Source organism: Copadichromis virginalis, linkage group LG14 (assembly GCF_057382275.1).
Source record: "Copadichromis virginalis isolate Kocher_CV1m ecotype Utaka linkage group LG14, C_Virginalis_male_GT1.1, whole genome shotgun sequence".
Taxonomy (NCBI): domain Eukaryota; kingdom Metazoa; phylum Chordata; class Actinopteri; order Cichliformes; family Cichlidae; genus Copadichromis; species Copadichromis virginalis.
Genome location: NC_140631.1, coordinates 26,680,926 through 26,698,069, shown reverse-complemented (window position 1 = coordinate 26,698,069; position 17,144 = coordinate 26,680,926). Strand labels below are relative to the sequence as shown.

General features: G+C 40.3%; 2 protein-coding genes across 5 annotated transcripts in view; both read left to right on the top strand.

Annotated features, from left to right (window-relative positions):
- Positions 1–102: 102 nt before the first annotated feature.
- bud23 (BUD23 rRNA methyltransferase and ribosome maturation factor) lies at positions 103–5,837 on the top strand. Of its 2 annotated transcripts, none has more exons than XM_085430180.1 (12): positions 103–277; positions 586–623; positions 1,497–1,592; positions 2,207–2,289; positions 3,385–3,481; positions 3,572–3,668; positions 3,746–3,796; positions 3,910–3,995; positions 4,201–4,246; positions 4,333–4,394; positions 5,101–5,190; positions 5,378–5,837. In XM_085430180.1, the coding sequence occupies exons 1-12, from the start codon at positions 230–232 to the stop codon at positions 5,430–5,432; spliced, it is 849 nt and encodes a 282-aa protein (XP_085286306.1). In that variant the 5' UTR covers positions 103–229; the 3' UTR covers positions 5,433–5,837. The 2 variants fall into 2 exon arrangements, with proteins under 2 accessions (XP_085286306.1, XP_085286307.1); XM_085430181.1 differs by having other exon boundaries at positions 115–149.
- Positions 5,838–7,954: 2,117 nt separating this feature from the next.
- Positions 7,955–17,144, top strand: part of LOC146694088 (syntaxin-1A-like) — a 106,785-nt gene continuing 97,595 nt past the window's right edge. Inside the window, exon 1 of one of the 3 annotated variants that reach the window (XM_085430179.1) lies at positions 7,955–8,435. In XM_085430179.1, the coding sequence (XP_085286305.1) occupies positions 8,406–8,435 (30 nt within the window). In that variant the 5' untranslated portion in view covers positions 7,955–8,405. The remainder of the gene's footprint in view (positions 8,436–17,144) is intronic. The other 2 variants (XM_085430176.1, XM_085430177.1) reach the window with 2 other exon arrangements.

Below are 17,144 nucleotides of genomic sequence, written 5' to 3'. Positions count from 1 at the left end.
TTTATTTTATTTATTTATTTATTTTAGAAAGCTTAGGGTGGTCGGCACGGCAGGTCAGAGGGTGGCAGTAAAGCGCTCCAACGTTCCAAACGGTGCAAAAGAAGAAGAGGCGTGCCGTCGCTTGTGAATGACGTCAACATAATTCACGTGTGAGTCTTTTGCTACCAGGCAGCTTGTTTATTAAGTAAAATTACTCCCGTAACATAACGATTGACAAGTAGACGCGAGCATGGCGTCCAGCTGTCGACGACCCGAACACTCAGCTCCTCCAGATGTGGTCAGTCGGACGGTTTATTCTTTTTTTTTAGCTTTTGTTTTCTGCCGGTGCTTCTTCTACAGGAGCATTTTAAATCTATAAATGGCTCTTTAAAGGCCTCCAGCTGAAGCAGCTTTAAAGACATGGTTTAAATGGTTGTTTAGTGAACATGAGTCGGTAATTTGTTTTTTTCAAAGGATGTGATTTGGTGAGCTGTGTGTTGGTCTGGTTTAAATGATGCTTGAAGCACCAGAGAAGCAGCTGCAGGGTTGTAGGAGTAAACTGAGGTGTTACTGATCTGTCAATCTGATGTGCTCTAATCTCTGCAGTTCTACAATGAAGAGGAGGCCAAGAAGTACTCCCAAAAGTGAGTGTGGATGTAACGATACTATGTTTGTGACTACGTTACATGTTTATATGTAACACACAGCTCTTTTTTTTAATCCAGTGTCTCAGTGTTTCTGTCCTTTGACATAATTAAACTGTGCGCTTCATTTAATTTTTTTGTTAGGGTTGCATTTCTAACATAAAGAATCTAATCTCAGTAGTTTTATTCCAACCCCTTTACTGTCCGCTGCACTTTATATATACATTCTGTATATGATTGAGACACTTCATTTAAACCATTTTTATTCTGCCTTCATGGCTTCTTGACTGATGGTTTTTTTTATGTTTAACTGGAAAGCGTTTGGTTTTAGGACTAAATGAGCAATCCGTTAATCTGTATCAAACCAGGTACAGTGGGTTGATAATGAGAACTCATTAGTTGCACCTCTGGGTGAATGCTCATTACTGCACAGTTGTTCAGTGTATAAATTAATTTGAAGACCTCAGGAAAGGATACATTTTCTTGACTAAATTTAAAGATGCCCCGTGTTTAGCCTCTTTCATCCCACCTTGGCTAACTTACTTTGATGTGGGACACTGACCAAAGATTCAAACACCTAAAACTCCTTTGGGTCAAACATATAACAACTTAAAGAGTCTTTGTTTGTGGCTGTCATGTATGAACCACCCTTCCTCTTTCAAAAAAGGGGTATAGCTGTGTCATTACCCCCCTTTTCCCCTGATTCAGACGGATTTACAGTAAAACAGAATAGAGAACAGTTTTATGCCTGTCCGTTAGCAGCAAGTTGCCTGATTTTGTGTTCATAAGCGAGAAAATTAAGTTAGCATATGCCAAAAAATGTTTTAATAATATAAAAGATCTGAAATCTTGTTGTGTATTGTTGCTTCTTAGCTCTCGAATGATTGAGATCCAGACCCAGATGTCAGAGAGAGCTGTGGAGCTTTTGAGCCTGCCAGAGGGACAGCCCTGCTTCTTGTTGGATGTTGGGTGAGTGAGTGGCTGAATTTACTTATAGCAAGTGCATTAAGTTAGAGATGTAACATGGTAGTACATATTTACTCTTAACAATAACATGAAAGGCTCATCAGTAATCTAAGCAGTGCTTTGACAGGTAGACGCATATTGGCAGTACTGTTGCATGAATGAATGCACGTTTAGAACTAGCTCCAATCAAACTTATTGAATTCTTTATTAGTAATAAAAAAAAAAGAAAAGAACTTAGAAGTAAAGCATTTAAGGAAATCCCTGAAAAACTGAGTTTTGAGAAAGGGGCATTTTCCAGTAGTTTCTGGGATATTATCTTTATCCTCCAAGAAGCCTCTTGCTCAGGGGATGGCGCAGTGCTTTTAGTCTAAAAACTTGGGAGGTGGGGGATGTAAACATTTATGATTGGCTGTGGAGGGTTTTGTACCTCCCGGATTTATTTGAAGCACCACTGTTTTCATGGTACTTAAAGGTTGAAATGTGGCAAAAGTCAGAATGTCTGCTGGTGTTGTAGAAAAGTCATTGTTATGAGTTTTAGTTTGAACATAACTCATTGTTATGTGACACAGTAATCTGATGTATTTGTGATGAGAAACAATCTGGTCTGTGCCTCTCAGGTGTGGCTCCGGTCTCAGCGGAGATTACCTGTCAGAAGAGGGACACTACTGGGTCGGAGTCGACATCAGCACCGCGATGTTGGGTTCGTTTGACACTCAAACTTTATATCACTCATGATATACGGAATATATCATTAAAAATTTGTACATGTGCAGCTAAATACTGACATAATCTAACACCCCTGAAGGGAATGAACAGTCAGCCTCCTGTTTTATTGATGTCCGTGTGTTAAAACGTAATGTTTTTCCCAACATATAGTGCCAAAGCTTGACTATATTCCAAAAATATTCCTAAAGTCTGGCTTCAGACTGGAACTAGATGAGTTAAAGGAAGACATTGTTAGCTTCAGGACATCCAATACATTCACACACTTATAGGTAGTCATAAAACTAGAGTATAAAATGCTCAGAGTGTGCAAAATCATATATCCCGCCACAATACACCACGAGCAGTCTAAACTGTAAATACAAGGCAGGAGGGATCCACGCTTTAATGTCATTTAGGTCAAATTCTGGCCGTGCCATCCAAGTGCTGCAGCAGAAATTGAGACTCATCATCACCAGGCAATGTTTCTTAAATCCAGTTGTGGTGAGCTTATGTACATTTTAGCCTCAGTTTTCTGTTCTTAGCAGACAGGTATGGCACCAGGTGTGGTGGTCTGCTGGTGTAGCCCATCTGCTACAGCTCAGACCTTTGTGCGTTTCAAAATACTCTTGATTTACTGTTGCTTTTCTATCAAGTCCAAGCAGTCAAGCCATTCTCCTCTGTCCTCAACAGGATGTTTTAACTCTGAACTGCTCCTTATTGGATATTTTATTTTTCCGACCTTTCTTCGCAAACATTAGAGGTGGTTGTTCGGGGAAAATCCCAGCAGTTTCCGAATACTCACACCAGCCCTGATAACATCAACAAAAATGCTTAATTCAAGTCACGTAAATCACCTTTCGTCCCAATTCTAATGCTTAGTGAACTTCAGCTGATCTTCTTGACCAGGTCTACATGCCTAAATACATCGAGTTGCTGCCATGTGATTGGCTAATGAAATTTAAGCCTAAAATGTATTTTAAGCATGATAACAGATCCAATATGCGGTTACAGTTGGTTGTTTTTTGTGCATTTATGTCACCACAAGAAATACATAAACTCTAAACAAATGTAATTCTCTTCTGTGTGACAGATGTTGCACTGGACAGAGAGGTGGAAGGAGACCTCGTACTGGGAGACATGGGCCACGGGATGCCGTTCAGACCTGGTACCTTTGATGGTTGCGTCAGGTAAAGAACAAAGGATGCTTATAAGTCAGGCTCTTCCTGGGAATTTTGAATGATTTATGACCCCTTTAAAAAACTCTTTTCCTGTTTCAGTATCTCTGCCCTGCAGTGGCTTTGTAATGCAGACAAAAGGACGCACAGTCCTCCAAAGAGACTCTACACCTTCTTTAGCACTCTGTACTCATGTCTGGTAAGATTTTATCACTCAAATATCCAGGAAGCTTATTTTTGATGAAAACATTTTATAACCTCTTTTTGCTCTTTCAGTCAAGAGGCTCACGTGCAGTCTTTCAGCTTTATCCTGAGAACTCAGAACAGGTAAAAGGGGGAAAAAACCCTCTTTGTGTTTCCATGAAGGCTCTGTGTCAGCAGAGGAACAGCCTGAAGGTTTCTCTTCACTCACTTACCACCTTCCTCTTTTCTCTCCAAAGCTCGAGCTGATAACAACACAGGCCATGAAGGCAGGTTTCAGTGGAGGCATGGTGGTGGATTACCCCAACAGTGCAAAAGCAAAAAAGTCAGTATTTACTGGAAGTGGCTCCTTTTTATTTTGACGTCTGCAACTGATTCCTTCCTAATAGGCTGTGAAATTGGTAGCAGGGTGCTCACAACACAGGGCTAATTAGAACAGGGGGGACTTGGCTGCATGATGTATGATTACATATTGGAGCTGTTTGGCTGGTTTACATTTTCTTACACACACGCTTCCTGTTTATCTCCAGGTTCTTCCTGTGTCTGTTTGCCGGCGTAGCAGGAGTTCTTCCCAAAGTAAGAAAAGCTGTGGATGTTGTGGGTTGCTGCCTTTTGTTTGAGCCAGATGATGATCATGTTAATGTCTTTTTCCTGTATTTCAGGGACTGGGATCAGAAACGTCAGACAAAGCTGTTCCAAACCAGGTTCAGTACTCAGGACAAAGGTAAAGACGTCCACTGCAGGCGATGCTGCCAACCCTGAGCAATTAGACTGTTTCATAAAGCTGTTTGCATGGGTTGACATAACAGCTGTTAATTCAGTTTATTTCAATCTCTGGTGTTTTTACAGCTTTTTGTGTGTTTGTGTTTCATGTAGACATATGCAATGTGTTTCAGCCCGAGGCCACTTGAGTGTTTTCTAATGTGTTTTTCTGCTGATTGTTCATTGTTGACTGCCGAAGGAAAGAATGTATGGGATTTTAACAACCTTACATTTTTTTTTATTTCCCGTCTGTGTGGTAGTAGCTTTCAAAGGATTTGCTACATCTCTTTTTTTTCTGCAGCAAACAATATGATCAGTAAAGATGAATGATGTCGGGGACTGTTTGCTACAGCTGTAATTTATTCTCATCAGGATAATTGGTGATTTGCTTATGATTTGTGATAACGCAGCCGTATAAATCATCCCATTTATTACTTTGCAATAGGATAGTGAACTGGTCTCAGCTTTGATGAGTGCAGGTTCAGTCTTACCTGCCTTTATGAAGCCAAAAGACCAAAAGAAATGACAGAAAGGGTCGTTGTCCTGCTTGACTTAAAACCCTGTCAGGCAGGTTTTCCTCCCTTTTACAGAGTAAGACTCAAGTGACTGGATATGTGAGATGTTTTGCATCTAATGCTAAGTATTAATATTCATTTGTCGCTGTAAAGATGTCGTTTCAGAAACATGAAGGGAAAATCGCTGAAGAAGGGACGAGACTGGATCCTGGAAAAGAAGGAGAGGAGGAGGAGACAGGGACGGTGTGTGCATGAGTGTATTTTCAACTCTTAGAGGACGAAAAATTGAATTCATTATGCCGAGCTTAAAGCTCTGAATGTCGTAATGTACTTAGTTTAGCTTTAACTGGATTTTACCTTTTATTGCCTGTATTTTATAATGCACCTTAACTGGCTTCTCTGTCTCTGCTGTGTGTTTGTTAACCTGCAGGGAGGTTCGAGCCGACACTAAATACACTGGACGTAAGCGAAGACCTCATTTCTAGCTCTGACTCATGCAGCTGCGCCTTCATTAGCCCTCCTCTGTCACACACACACACACACACACACGGAACCACCTCTGGAACTGCAGAGTGTTTGGACTCTGATTTATTTTTCAGCCCTTTAATTCAAGTGGATGTGATGCAAGAGCAAAATGCAATTACAGCCAGTCGTTTTTATATTTGGTCGAGTGTTCCTCGCTAAAAGCGGTGAGATTGCACTCACAATGTTCAGTTTGGCTGGAAGTACATGAACAAATGTGTGTGTACTCACAGCTGGTGGCAAAAACCACAGTGAAGAAAAAGCAAAACAGTATAAATAAATCAAAGCAATTTTATAAGTGGCCATATCTTTGTGGTTTATTGTATTATCTGCAATGTTTTCTCAATTAAAACTAAACAAAAAATGTATTGAGGTTGTTTAATTATTTATTTTTAGCTCATAAAAGAAATTAAAGAAAGAGCCACAAAATGAATTTGCCTTTATTAGGGAGCTATGATTATAAAAATGACTTAATAATGAAAAAAATGGTAGTTAATCAGGTTAAAAAGAAATAAACTTCAGGAGCTGCGTTTACAAGGGAGAAACTGAACTAGCCTCATTTGTAATGGAGGAAAATTATTGTTTCTTGCAGCTAAGAAAAAATTAATTTTTGTGCACAAGTTTTAAGTCACCCCTCATTGTTGCATATTTCGCTTCCAAGGAGCCAGACTTTCTTGAGGTTTTGAAGTGGTCTTCTGTTCTCCAGACTTTCTGTTGGTCTTTTGGGGTTTTTTTTGGACACTTGGCATTTCTTTGCTTTTGTTTAGCTTTTTGAGTCCAGCCCTTTTTATCTGACCACTTTCAGAGGAATGTTTTTTTTTTTTTTTTTTTTTTTTTTTTTTTTTAAATGCTGACCTATGAATCATTCAAGCATAGGAAGGCATCTAATTCAAGAGATGACCCAGTGTTTTGTCTGTACATAACAGACAAGTTGGCAAAGAACCAATTTTATATTTGTTACTAGCAACCCATTGCTAAAAAAACCCCAAACTTAAAATGTGTTCCCATTTCTTTAGCTGAATCTATGAAGAACATCAAAGATAACAGTTTGAGAGGTAAGAAGATTCCCCGTAAAAAGATCTACGCATAAAAAAACAAACAAAAAAAAAAACTATCTGCAGCACCACCTGACAGTCATGTCCTTATGAAAAATGGGCTAGGATCTAACACAGGAGCTACTGTTTGTTGAAGCTTCATCAGAGGCTCAGTGGAAAGGTGGCTGTCGAGAAGTTGTTCTTAGGTAAAGGAAATGGGGAGAAAAGGGTGTGGTATGCCAAACTACACAAGGACAGTCATCAATATGTACGGAGGAGGTCAGGAGAGATGCACAACAGTGAATGTCTACAGCAGTCTGTAAAACGTGGTGTTGGCAATTTTGTCAAAATTGATGAAATTATGAACGCAGAAATGTACTGTGAGATTTTGCTGCAGCGCGCAATATCATATGGAAAGCCTCTGCTGGGCACAAATGGAACACTTATCGGTCATGGATTGGCCTCCCCAGAGCCCGGACCTCAATTTTACTGAAGCAGTGTAGGAACAACTTGTGGGGATAGGTTAATTGGATAATTCAAATTGCCACTAGGTGTGAATGTGCGAGTGAATCTGAATGTGAATGGTTGTCTGTCCCTATGTGTTAGCCCTGCGACAGACTGGCGACCTGTCCAGGGTGTACCCCGCCTCTCGCCCTATGACAGCTAGGATAGGCTCCAGCGCCCCCCACGACCGTGAAAAGGATAAGCGGTAGCGAATGGATGGACAGTGTGGGAACAACTTGACCGAGAACAAAACAAAAAGGCAGCCAGCATCCAATAGAAGAGCTTTGAATGTGATTTGAGAAGCTTGGAGAACTATTCCTGAACACTCCTTAAAGAAATAACAAGAAAGCTGCCGACGAGAGTTCAGGCTGTGTTGAAGAATAACCGTCGTCGTACTAACTACTGACTTTGAAGTTTGTTAAAATTGTACAAGCTCTGTTTTTGCTTTATATACAGTATGTGACATTTCAATAAATTGCTGCACCATGTTGGCACCATTTTTAGTGGTGTATGGTACTGCAGGGATTCTGTGCCTGGAAAGGACCAGTGACACAGACTCCAGCCCACCCAAGAGTTGAATAAATGCTTAAGAAAAAACAGCTGGAAGATTGTGATAATGTCAAAATTTCTACTAATACAGAGTTATTTTTAATGCTTCTTTGGACCTTGTCTTTATTTTAATTTGCTCAGGAAACAACAAATATTGACTAAAGGGGAAAAAAAACAGGATTGTTGTAGTGAGATTGAGTTTATCAAGCATCTAAACACACAGAAATAAATTCTTTGAATTATATTTTCTCAAATGGAGCTTTAAATACAAAAATATGTTATTGAAGGCAATATTTCTGGGTCATTTCGAGCTCCTTGTACTGTTGCCATATCCGTCTGTTTCAACAGGGGTCGCTGTTCGCTTTGGCACAATGCAAAGTACCTGGGCGTTATCTCCGAACCTGCTCACCAGAGTCAACACAATTTCCCCCCTCAGGCAGGCTCCCAGTGCTTTTGGTTTTTGTGTCAAACTAACCTTCATGCAGTCGGACTAAATATGCAGCCAAAATAATAAAAGAGCTCCGAAAAGAATAAAGAAGAAAATAAATAAAATAAAGTCAATTAGTCCGGATTGAGGAAGTTGTGGGTGAGTAATGGGTTAACGGCGGAAGGCCTCGCTTCACCTTTATTGCGCGTCACCCAGCTCTGTAAAGTGGTCTCACCATCCCAGCATCCGAACCGAAGGGGGAAAATCACCGCCCCTTGCTGCCGCCAGACGCGCCTCTTCCTCTCGGTCGAGCTCACGTCTACCCGTCGGTCTCCGCCCCGCCGCTCCATCACCGTCACATACACCCAGAAGACAACGGGAACTGAGGGAATAACGACAATTTACCGGCGAAACGGGGAATCATGAAGGACCGCATGCAAGAACTTAAACATGTAAGTTTGTGTTTGTGTGCTTTCTGCTCAGCATCCACCTGTTAATGCGAACAGACGGGCTTTTTTTATGGAGCGATGTGTGCTCAGAAAGCTCCTGGCCACAGAGCGAGGTGCGCGGAGTGAGCAACAGTTGTGACTCTCGGGTCCTGATGGAAGCTCAAATGTAACGTTTTATTGTAGGAAACGAGCGCGTATTGCTGCCATGGTTTGCTGTGCGTAAATCGGGATGAAGCGCAGCAGACAGGAATGGTTTTAGATGTTAAAAACAAAGTAAAAGTCATTTTCTCAATGGCCCCTTTGATCTTTTTGTCAGTGTTGTGAAATGAGTTTAAAGGCTCTTTGGTGCTAAAGAAAGGGTCATCGGCTAAGACTTTGTACTTAATAGCATCAAATCTTTCTGGTGTCGCTGATTAATCCACTGCTGGTTTCCTTTTAGGATTTTTTTTTGGAAATATGCCACCAGTGATATTAATTAATTTGTGCAGTGTGGTTTGATCGATCTGACCAACTATGGGTGTGTGACTCGAGTGGGGAAATTGGTCCCAGCTCGCCCATTCCACCTGTGAAATGTCCGCCCTCTGCGCGTCACAGGGGTCTTATCCAAGAACCTTTAAACACCAACAACAAGGAACGCAACGTTTTGTCTTTCAAACCCCTGCAATGTGCTTTATTAGGGATGTAGTCTTGTGGAAATGAACTCCGACACCATTTATTCTTACCACTGATGAGAAATAAAGCCTTGAAATCTTGAATTGCACCCTTTGACTTTCTGCCAGCTGTTTTTTTTTTCTTTTCTTTTTTTTTTTAACAATTAAAAATTGTTTAAAAAAAAAGCTAACGTGGTAACAAGAAGACGTGTGATTGGATGGCTAACAGGTTTTTTGGCTTGACTGATACAGAAGTACAGCCACTGAGTAGCATCCTCCACAGGAATGTTAGTTTCAGCTTCATATAGGCTACTTTCTGTGTGTGTGGTGGTAAAGTGGCCATTGTCAGATCTGGGTAATTGGCAGTTAAGCTGAGGAGAGGGGAAACAATTTGCAGCTCTTCAGTTTTCAGTGAAGATCTAGCTATGAATTGGTCACAAGGGAGACAACCCAGCATTGCCAAGTGTGTGTGTGTGTGTGAGAGAGAGAGAGGCGTGCCTTCAGCCTGCCATGCTATGTCTTTGGAGTGCTGGAAAGATGCAGTTGTATCATTGAGAAAGAGAAAGATGGAGAAATAGTCCAAATTTTCCTCAGCAGCTTCAGTGTGAATCATCAGCCAGTCCACAAACACCCTGATTCTATTTTCTTTTATCAGTTTTGATCATGTCCGTCGTGTCTGAGAAATGGCAGCTGGAGAAGCTCAGCCAGACCTATTTCAGACAAACTGCACCAAATAAAACTGGAATAAATTGCAAGTCACAGAGAGCTGCTTCCCATCAGCATTAGATTAATATTGGTTTCCTCTTCAGCTTCAAGTTAATGTGGCTTCTTGATTCTTATCTGTCTCTGAAGGGCCGGCTGTAGATGGGATTGTGTCAAAAACCGAACAGTAAGCAGTGACAGTAATTTAGTTTCTGATTACTCTATAGTTACTTTAAACTCATTTTTATATTAAATATATTTACAAGTTTCCAGGACCCAAAAACCCTTGTGTGGCTGACCAATCGTATAGACGAAAGATTATTAGTATAATAATAGAAAAGCGAAGAAACAATTATCAGTCGTATTTATGTGATAAACGATCCATTTTTAATCTATCAGCGCCCTGACTTTTTCAGAGCTCCAGCTTTCGTGTAGAGATGTGTTTAGAGAAATATTTTGCAGACCTTTGCAATTAAGTCTGCCGAGCTTGAGAGCTTGGTCAGTTTATTGCCAACACTTAAGCTCAAGAACAAGAACTTGTAGCCTACTCATTGGTTTGTTTAGCACCCAGTACCTGAAAGTAGCTCTGCAAATAACTGCACTTTTTATATTTCTCCTCTCAGGTGGACAAGACGGGAGAAGATCAAGTTCTATATTGTGCATGCTCATAAACCCACCTCTTGTGGCTTTTCATTATTTTTGCTTTGGATTTTCTATTTCCACTGTTGTATTGGTTTTAATGAGATTTGGGAGTTTCGGGAGGCCACCTTAACACTAGGGGAAATCTTAGATTCCCATGATCCCAGGAACTTTTACTTCAAGATCTCTGTGGACTAGCAGCATAACAGAGCATCCTCGCTTTGGGAATAGAAACTAGAGGAACTCATGATGACCACTCGCTAGTGACTCAGTCAGTGTTGCAACCTATTTAGGCTTAAGTACATTAAGGGAGACATGTGGAGGTTTCTTTCTTAGCCAGCAGTCACCACAACATAAACCTACATAGAGTACTGTGCAGTTGTCTTAAATCACCACTAATTCTTTATATTTTGTTAGGAAAGTGAGAAATAATTGCAGCAATTTATTGAAATGTGCAAACATACTTGGAAGAGACACAGTCTATAAAGTAAAAACAGAGTTGTAGCTAGCTCGACAGTCTGTATTTGGTATGATCACCTTTATTCTTCAGCAGCCTGAACTCTCTTTTCATGTAATTTCTTTAAGTAGTCTTTGGGTACAGTTGCAGTAGCTCTCTGGGCTTCTTCAAGGACGTTCAAAGCGCTTCATTGGATGTTTGCTGCCTATTGTTCTGTTCTGTTTTGTCAAGATGACAGTGTGTTTGGCATCACTGTCATGCTGAAAAATGAAGTTGCTGCCAATCAGATGCTTTCCAGATAGTACCTCATGGTGCATTAGTATCTCATGGTACTTTTCCTGTGTTCATAATTCATCCCATTTTGACACGCTCTCAAACAGCACTGCCTGAAGTGCAACCCCAAAGCATGACACAGCCTTTACCGTGTATCACAGATGGCTCCTGACCTTCTCTGTACATACTGACAACAATTTGAACCAAAGATTTCAAATCTGGCTTTGTTGCTCCATTTGACACGGTGCCACTGAGTCCTTTGCACATGTGTCAATACATAGATGTGCATGTTTCCCTTTTTTTTTTCTTTTTTTTTTAAGCAAAATATAAAGAAATGAGAAGTGGTTCACAGCATTGTATGTTTGTGTGTGTGTGTGTGTGTATATATATATAATTATGGATGGTTGTTCAAAGATTTGTATGTGTTGTAGTTGAACAAGATAATAGATGATGTCTCCAAATCATGAAATGAAGGGTGGAGGGATTGAGCTCGGGGCAGCAGTCTTTTTGCCTAAATGTAACATCTGGAAGTCAGTTGAATCATTTCTCTGAAAAACAACACGAGCCTGTTTTACCATAATTGCACAGACTAAAGAAATAGAGTGGATTGTGTCCTGTATCTGCTCTGTGTCAGTATTGATCATAACTATCTTATAGTATTTGCATTTGTTAACACTTGCTTTGCGGGTTTAATTTAAGAACTTTTGGTGATTTCTAAAAGTGTTGGTGTTATCATTTATTTGGACTTTGTGATTAGTTCTTCAGTGTAAAATAAGCAAACCCATTCAGCTAGAAAACCTCCCCCATTATATAAGAATTCTTTTTCACATCGAAACAAAGCATATCAGGAGCAAACGGAGGACTTGTGAGCTTTACAGATTTTGTTGCTTATGTGTCTTTGTGTGTGTCACACTGCAAGTTTACTCAGCCATGTGCTCGTGTGTCATTTTGGCAGGAAATTGAGTTTTGCTCATATTTGTGTGAGGGTACATGTTCTGCTCCAACACTGCCCATATGCACATAAAGCTACTTTATGAGCTCAACACCTGCCTACGACTCTGCTCTCCCAATAACTCGTTAGCTTGCTGCCTAAAGCCGCCCGACTTAATAATAAGGATGGCCACACGGCTTCCTCCCTCCCCTCACCTTGTCCCAGCACTCCCAGTTGGCCCAGCAGTGATTTGGTGACAGATGGTGATGATGTGACGCGTTTGTCAGCCTTCCTCGAGCTCTGAAACCTAAAGGGAAAAACACTGATGAGTTTATTACAGATTCCACACACCACAGGGACTGTTATAAATCTAATGTGATTGTTTATCATTTTGCAGCAGCGAGTTATTCGTTTAGGCCGGCATTATGAGCGCTGCACCTGTAACAGTTAATTTCGCCTTCAGATTTTTTTCCCTGACATTTTATCAGCTCTTTTTCTTCAGTCTTGTCATTTGATTGACTGTATCTGCCTCTGTTCCTATCTCTGTGTCTTTAATAGTAAGCCTCTCTTTTCCTTTCTTTCTCTATGTAATGGTGAGTTCGGCCATTATTGCTCTTTGCTCTCTTCCTATCAGTGATTTATCAGATGGCTTCCTGTCCTCCCCTAGATATTTCCTTTCCTTTATCCCTCCTCGCTTCTCTAGACAGCCTTGTTAGCCATTGTTGGCTCAGGCAGCTCTTTATGTCTCTGAATGCTGGGGCTAATCACTGTCGCTACCTGTTTGGCATTGGAGTGACACATTAACTAATAGGACAGTTGTCAACAAAGCCCATTCGTGTCTTTAAAAGTCTTGTTTTTATTTCATTTACCCACCTTTTTTGTTGCATTTTGTTCTGTGTCTTTATCTTTTTTTTTCTTCTGTCCTGGACCTGAACTTTACTGTTGACCCTTTTTATTGACACTACCGGCAGTGAGGAAAAAGAAGCCACTTTGGTGGCTGTTGAACTGAACGCTGATCCTAGGGGGGGTCAGAGGTTTTGTTTGTCGTCGTTCAAAGCTTTGAGCCTCTGTAAACTGCAGGGCAAACTGGCTGGTTTCTGCTTGTGACCAACAAATGAGACTTTTCTGTAAAATTATGGCTTTGAGGAATAAACTAACGTTGTTATTGCACTATATTATCAGAAAGGCACACAGACTGACACAAACACATTATTCATTAACAGATAAATGCTGCATAATTGCATTAATGAGCCATGAAATGAGTGTGACCGATCTGGCATTTCACCAGAGACTTGTCTGTCTTTGCAAATGAGGTGACAGTTGCAATGATATCCAATATCTCTTGGCTGTTAATAGACATTAGATATGTGTGAATGGACTGTCGTTTGTACCACTATTTGCTGAATATTGACTCCTAGAATTAATGCAAATCACCATGTTGCTTGTGGCGTTTTCTGCGTGCCAAAATCATGTTGCGTCTTCTCATAAGGATGGCAGCTTCGAAGAGGCATGAGCTAAAAGAAATCCTAATAATAAATAGATGATTCTGTAATCAAACTATTCCCATCTGTTGTGGGAGACTTAGCTTCAGGTCATCTTTGTTACCGCTGCTAAAATTGAATTTTTAATGTGCTGACCCCTCTTTTCTCATCATCTTATAATTAATGGCAGCAGAAGGGCTCTGTAGCTGTGCCGATAACATCTTTTTATCACCGATGTTTCTTGGTGATTAAGGTTGTGAATTGCCATTGTCCTTATTAGTCCCGGTTTAGCTCTGTCTGCATTTGTAGGTAGTTAATATTGTGGTACAGATATTTTTAACTAAGTCCTCTGGAGTAAACAAGAACATATAACAATATTTGTGCTCACTGTCGCGGACCCTGCAGTTTCCTTTGGTTTCGATTGCTTTTATTAAACACGCTCTAGTCACCTTCTATCAGATGCCACTGCTGTCTCAGGTAAACACAAGGTGTGTTTCAAGCTTATGTGACTTGGTGCCTCATTGTTAGGTGTTAATAGCTCATAGGCCACTTTCAAAAAGAAGAAAAAGTTAAAGTGTGTATCTGGTTGTAGAGGAGTAAAAATAGATGCTGCCACAGTTCTGTACTGTTTATATCAGCGCTGAAGGCATGAGAACTCACTGCAGTATTCTCCAGAAAGACAGATGTCGCCACTCAGACGAAACCTCCAGATCAGCACAGGTACAGCAAAAGAAGACAAGACTGGAAGCAATGAAGTCACAGAGGTTAAATTTTTCCCCTGAGCTTGTATTTTGTTTCCCTTCCAGAAAGCCTCATCTTTCGAGACTGTTGCAACATGGCCTCTGTATAGCTTCTTTACTGATATATCATTAAAACGGAGAGTTGCACAACCAGCCAAAAAGAACACCAAAGTGCGGCTTGTACCACCGGATGGGACGTCACTTTTGTTGTCTGCTGCTGAGTGAAAATGGTGAACTTAATGGGCCCTTAAGGCCTGAGTCGCAGTCGCATAGAGCAGGGGTGGTCAACCAGTCAGAGACCAAGAGCCACTTTTTTCCTTGCCTTGAACAATCCTCTTCAAATCTGGCTTGTATTCCGTTGTTGCCACTCGAAGCAATGAGTGTCAGTCAGAACAGGTCGATGCTTTGATTTCACATGTTTTAGGGTAGAAAACACAGACTTGCAGACGTATGTTGACCCAAACATTGACAGTATCTTAAGCGCAGCCCGTTTGACATTGGGGTATTTTTCCATTGGCACACTTTTCCAGAACTTAATGGTCCCTTCCCTTAAAGCAGGTTTCAATTGGTCCTCCTTACAAAGATCGATCATCTCCAACTCAGCCACAGCTTCACCTGTGACTAGCAGGACTTTCAAACAGTCCATCTGTGCATTAAATGGGTCGATGAGGAACACAATCTGTGGCCTTTTCAATTGTAGATCATGAAACCGGGTCACAAAGCTTTCGTGCAAGTTTTCAACCAGCGTTTCATATCTGGCTCTTTGCTTACTCAGGGCAGCGCTGGCGACTTGCCCGCTGGCTTTTAGCAGAGTGGGGAAAATGCGATAAATCTACCTTTTGAATATGTGTCTTGAACAGCTTCAGTTTGTTGACAAACGCAAACACACTTTGCACCAGGTCAGGCAGCATTTTTAACTTACCCTGCAGGGTTTTTACTTTGTTGGATTTTTGCTGCTGTGTCCCTCCAGCACTCTTTTAATAAGTTAAACTTTATTTAAATTGCCTGTTTTTGTCTCTCTGTTGTGTTAGTAACTTGGTTCAATTTTCCCCAATTACTGAAAATAGATGTTTTTGCAGAACAGCATCAGTAAGTCCTCGGGAACTGCTGAAGCTGTGAATACCATCCTGACACCATCAACTTTTAAACTGATTGAGAAAACTTTCTAGTGAAAAGCTTCTCATTTACACATCTGTGTTTCTGTTCATCAGGAATCTTTAAAATCAATATTCATGGATACTTTGTTGTAGATAATAAGGTATCAGCCTGTTCATGCTAAATGCTTTTCTGTGTTCACAAACTGCTTACCGTGACAGCTGTTGTTGGGTGCAAAGCAGGAAGCTTTATGTACTCTTTTTTTTTTATTTTTTAACCTTTCTTTTTGCACATGGAGTCAAACCAGAGCAGTATAATTATGAGCCTGAGAAACAAAATCATGTTTGTTTGTTTTTTTTATTCTTTTTGATTATTCTCTGTAGATTCATAAGATACCCAAGTTATTTCAGCCACAATAGTGTAATAAATAAAATAAAATGTAACATCAGTTTGGTGTTCATCCCTCTGGGTCCTGATTTTTATAGATAGCAAATGCTATTTCTTTAGAGAAAGAGAAGAGTGATACCACCAGAACGGATAATTACGGTACCTTTTTATTACTAAAATACTGAAAGTGTGATGGTGGCTATTTTTGTTTGTATTTTTGGATTAGGTTAGATTTGCAACAGTGCCATTTTCGCCTCCTTTAGCTTCAAGTTATCACTAAGGTAGCAGCTATGGCTAACAATAAAGTGGTACCGATAACATTTGATGCCTCGCTCTCACATTATCAGTATTGCCTCTGTATAATGTTAACAACAGTGGTAATTTAGCAGGATAATGGTTATTTGTGTCTAAAATGTGTTATGTTTCTCTTCAAAGTCCCTGATTGAAGTTAAAAAAGTTTACCATCAATGGTAGCAGTCTGCCTTAACGAATAAACAGGAAAAAATCCAGGCTGTAGCTTAACACATTATGCCTCGTAATTTTTACAATCGACCCGGGTGTTGCAGTCAAGGTTTGAAATTCTTGCATCGCGACGACCCTGAATTTGGCTGCGTTTACTATTACAAATACTTTAAAGCTGAAATGACGGTTAAACTGATGAGCAAACACTCTAACGCCAACATAACTTTAATATTTTGATGAAAGTCACTTTTCAAGCAAGACTAGAGAACAAATTCAGTGATTTTCTACTTTTTTTTTTTTTTTTCCACTTGCATCACCAGAAACTAAATTCTGTAGCTTCGAGCACACCACCTTGGGTTTGAGATATCAAGGGCACTTTTAACTTTATTTATTCCTGACTTAAATACCAAAATGTAATCAGTTAATGGAGATCAACAGCTGTAATTGTTTTGTTTGAAATTTGCCATTTTGTTTCAACCGGTGCTTCCTGACAGCCTGTTTTTCCTCTGCACTTCTTGTCATATAGCTCTTTCATCGCTCCTTCATTTGGTTTCTCTGCATCTTGCTATTCTTTGACATCCTTCTCACTTTCAGTTACATTTCCTCCATATCTGGAATATAATTGCTTTAGTGGTGCATTGGTGCTGTCATAATCCCTCATGGTAAGCGAGATACCAAGCAAAGCACTTAATATATTCCCCAGGGAAGAAAGAGAAGAGACTAGGGGTGGGCAAAGCCATAGTATAAACGATGACAGCATATCTTTTCACTGCCTGTGATCTGTCATTAAAGTTCAATTGGAGCTTTTTTTTTGAGACGATGATTTATTGATTTTGTCAGAACAACACGAACAGCAACAAGTCAGCACAGCCAAGCACAAAAAAAAAAAAAAAAA

Excerpts from the sequence above, each read along its gene's own strand:
- bud23 (XM_085430180.1), top strand. The coding sequence starts at position 230 with ATGGCGTCCAGCTGTCGACGACCCGAACACTCAGCTCCTCCAGATGTG. Across the intron at positions 3,482-3,571 it reads ACCTTTGATGGTTGCGTCAG|TATCTCTGCCCTGCAGTGGC; the intron begins GTAAAGAACAAA and ends TTCCTGTTTCAG. Across the intron at positions 3,669-3,745 it reads GCACTCTGTACTCATGTCTG|TCAAGAGGCTCACGTGCAGT; the intron begins GTAAGATTTTAT and ends TTGCTCTTTCAG.